Source organism: Eurypyga helias, unplaced genomic scaffold, assembly GCF_000690775.1.
Source record: "Eurypyga helias isolate BGI_N326 unplaced genomic scaffold, ASM69077v1 scaffold1681, whole genome shotgun sequence".
NCBI lineage: Eukaryota > Metazoa > Chordata > Aves > Eurypygiformes > Eurypygidae > Eurypyga > Eurypyga helias.
In genome coordinates this window covers 1-3,965 of record NW_010231277.1, presented here as the reverse complement: position 1 = coordinate 3,965, position 3,965 = coordinate 1, and the positions used below count along the sequence as shown (strand labels likewise).

The following is a 3,965-nucleotide window of genomic DNA, read 5'->3' as shown; positions in this document are numbered from 1 at the left end:
AGCAGGGAGAGAGCAGTTGGGCTGTCCCTTATCTTTACCCCAAGTAGCCAGCCCCTGTGTCCTTCAAGGGGAGGGAGCCCTTTGTTTAGGATTTTATTGGATATTTTTTCTTTTGCTACTTAATTTCGTAGCCTCGGCCTCCCCAAAATGAAGAGCAAAGATCAAACTGAGTTGAAATTTAACTTTACTGCAAGATCAATTAAAATTAGCTAGATACCTTAGGAAGTGCACCGAGAGGAGCATGCAACTTGTTGCATTCCACCCCCGCTTCAGCTTTTACAGGGGTCTCATAAACACACATCCACTTTAAGTTCAAAGCCACGCCACTGCAGCACAGAGTTTATTCAGCGTTGTCGCTGCTCTGATAAAACAACATGTGTAGTAGGTTATACACAACGACAGAGCTCGTTCCAGCAACCTCGGGTGCAATTTCACTTGTAGCATCTCGTGCTGCTCCTGAATTTCCTTACTGGATGCTTCTAAGGCCCAGCGTGAGAATGCATCCATCGACACTGACCTACAGTGCTTAAAGTTTCTAAGGGAGACAGATCCTTGTCCTGCGCTGCTGCCATCCCAAACGAGAGTGGGTTTAAGGAACATTGCTAAGAATAGAAATCTAATCAGAATTCATTTCACTTTTATAAATCACAGCTTTGAAGGCATATGTATTTGTGAGGCTTTTGGCAATATTCTTTCCAGAGTCTTTATATTCTGTGGCTGCAGCAAGAAAGCACACGCAAGAAACTAGGAAGCTAGGCTCGGCATTGTTAGAAAAAAGCTAACGAGCACGTGTTCAGCCTCGTACTTCAGTTTGCAAAGTAATGGGGTCACGCGCGTTGCGTCTGAGCAGACGTCACAGTGCAGCGTGCAACAAAACCTGCCGACTGTTTTGCTGAAGAACAACGTAGCTTTCAATCTTCTTAAGAGGCATTAATCAAAATGCTAAGATTACAGTCACCGAACACTAAACAGCACACGTCCGACCCGAGCACACCACGATTTGGCACCGGGGACAGGGCTACAACTGTGATACGGCACGAAGAGCCGGCTGTTTGCAGCAGACACCGATCACGTTTCATTAACGGGGAAGAACACGTAGGTGGAAATGGGAAATGCTGCTGCTCGCTAGCCCTGCATAAGAGCTGTGAACTAGACACCAAATACAAGACTGACGCTACCTTCTGTCTGCTTCGGGTTGATCGGAGCTGACCACAGCAACCGGCGCCGCCCGTGAACTGCTCTCCAACCACCCCCTTCCGCTCCCCTTCGCTTCGATTATCCAGCGCCCTGCCGCACAGCGTGCTCTCCCCAGCAGACTGCTCTCAAATCCCTTGCCCTCAAGAAGATTACATGCAATGAAGTTTAAAATCCAATTTTGCCTCTTGTCATGGAGTAGCCGAGCTTGGCCTCATTGTTGATGAAGGACATCAATCCCAGGTAGGTCTCGATCCGAAGGGGACGCTCCAGCACCAGCACACCGTTAGCCCTTCCTGGCAGCGGACACTCCTTATGGGCTTTCTTCACAGCTTGAATTAGCTGAGTTTTAAAGTTTTCCAACTGAAAGAAAGGAAAAAAAAAATCCCCTTGACGATCCTCTGTTGTATTAAGAATTGTTAAGCGAAGAGCTGCTGATGTTTATTGTAAAGGATCGACACTAAAGTTGTCATAGATCTCCTGTGCCGTGATAAACTTTATTGTTGGATGTTTAACCTTAATGATACAGTTAATTTCACAGCAGGACCCTATTTACACATAAGTCACGTGGGCTAGATGTGCAAAGATTTATCAGTGACTAACACAGTTCATTTCTGAGTGTGGCTCTCCCACCCTTGCCATTGATGTGTTGAACTGAAATTACCACGGTGTTCTGTTTTGAAGGAAACCTTCAGAGGGAAGCGGCTGCTGCAAGAAAAACCAAGAGCTGCCTCGGTGAAGGTTTACAGTTAGCAATGAAAATGCTGGTTTAATTAGCTGACAGTCCTAGATGAAAAGCCAGGCATTAACCTGTCAGGTAAGCAGGGGTAGCACCAAGACCTGTTTTCTTTTGAGTTTTATAGGACTCGGCACTTTTGGAAGTTGCAGCTTCCTCGAACAACCCGTTTAGGGGTGGCTGGCAACAACTAACAGTTGTGCTGCCCTGCGAGTCAGGCCTTGGGAGGACGGGGAAATGCAGCTTACACCTCTGTCGCTCTGATTTAACTGCTCTATCTTTCTGAAATAATCTGTCCTATCCAGCCCACGGGACCAACAGTCCGTCTCGAACAGGAGAGATGACGTCCTTACTAGGCAGAGGGATGCGACCTTCTCATCAGCATCTGCCATGGGATGCTCGGTGAAGGTGACGTACGGGATGCTGGTGGACCACGGGTTCCATCTGTTTATGAAGGAGGCGCGGCTTTGCTTGTCCCACTGAATCCGGATGCCGACACCTTCGCGCCTGGTATCGAAGACAGCAGAATGAATGCCTTGAGGCAGGTTTACTCAGAATTCTACTGTCTGAAAAAGATCAGCTCAATACAAATCTGACAGTAAGCCTTTCCTCTAGAACAGTAACAATGATTTACATTAATGATATGGGAACGATCATAACTTTAAAGTATTACTGCGTCCACTTACTTGTTGAGAGACTTAGGTGGGAACTCAAACTCTCCTACAGAGATGGTGTCGACGGCGCTGAGGGCTATCCTTGTCACGTGCTGGCACTGCAGGCTGAGGAAGTTGTATTTGCAGATCAGGAGGGACCAATCCGTGATGAGAACGAGACGCTCCTTCTCATTGTTCCAGTGGTCAATTCTGGTAAGATAACGGGACTGGGCTTTAGCAGCTTTGATCAGTGGCCAGAAACACTTAACAGCTTGACAAAGTCACTGAGGAGAACAAATTTGAAATCCTAGAAATGCCGTGTCTTCTGTTATGGAATTGGCAAGTCTGGTAAGAGGTTGAATGTCACAAAACAGCTGTGATACAACACAGGGGAATGCTAAGAAAATCAGAATAGGCCTGAAGATCTTGAGAGTGAGCTCTAGTGCTCTCGCCTGTTATCTGACAACAAGTGCTACCCGTTGGGACAGGGGAGTCTCCACCAGCAAGGGTTGGGTATGTGCCGTTAGCGTGCTGCCATGTTTGCTAAGTGAACGGCGTTTGGGCCTGTTCAGGGAGAGAAATGGTTCAACTGCATGGCCTGACTTGGCATTTTCCTCCCTAAGAACAGTCTGTACATTCCAAAACTTGTTGGTTTCTTCAAATTCCACGTCACCTTTCCGCAAGGGTTTCCAGGCACTGCATTGTTAAGCCATCACGGCTACAACACCATCTCGTCCTTAGGACAACCTAAGAGTAGGTATTTTCACTCTAAGGGTAACGAGCTCTGCTTTTCAACTGGCACCTCTGAAATCTGCTACAGCTTATTTTTAGTGTTGCCGGTGTAACTGTCCTTCCTCACAAAAACTGAAAATTGTCTCTTGTTTCAACAGGAGCGCTGCCGTAAAGCCGAGGGGACCAAAGCCATCCTCACCGTGGAGAGGTAAGTGCAAATAGTGGGACCGTGCAACAGCCCAGCCTGTCCCGAGCCTTTCCCTCCTCCTCTCCCCACCGATTCCACTCGTACCCGGGGTGAAAGAACCCAGAGGGTCCCTGCCTTCTGCCTGCCCCGGGAGCGCTAGGGGCCTGCGGGTCTGGCCGTGCTGTTCTGCAGCAGAGCTCGTACGCCGCTCGTGTTCTGCTCCTATGCCGCACCTTGCCAGCTGCATTGCGTTCCCTGGAGCGAATTCCAGGGCTGCAGCTCGGTCTGCCAGCACGGCTTTTGGCGAAGCAGTTTATTAGAGCCACCTTAGGACCCAGTTCCGCCTTGCAGAGCGTGTTGGCCGTAGCTCAGTGACCAGCTTCCCTCCCCATCCTGCAGCGGGTCGTGCTGCACAAGGGTGTGATGCAGGCACTTTTCCAAGGCTTCCGCAAGCGGGAACGGT

The 3,965-nt window shown here is 48.9% G+C and overlaps 1 protein-coding gene across 1 annotated transcript; it reads right to left on the bottom strand.

The window, feature by feature from the left end:
* Positions 1-1,334: 1,334 nt before the first annotated feature.
* Positions 1,335-2,824, bottom strand: TPRG1L (tumor protein p63 regulated 1-like; the record flags this gene model as incomplete). The annotated part of the gene is made up of 3 exons (XM_010160982.1): positions 1,335-1,557; positions 2,284-2,437; positions 2,617-2,824. Coding segments are annotated over 3 exons (557 nt in total), but the record flags the coding sequence as incomplete, so codon positions are not given.
* Positions 2,825-3,965: the final 1,141 nt, after the last annotated feature.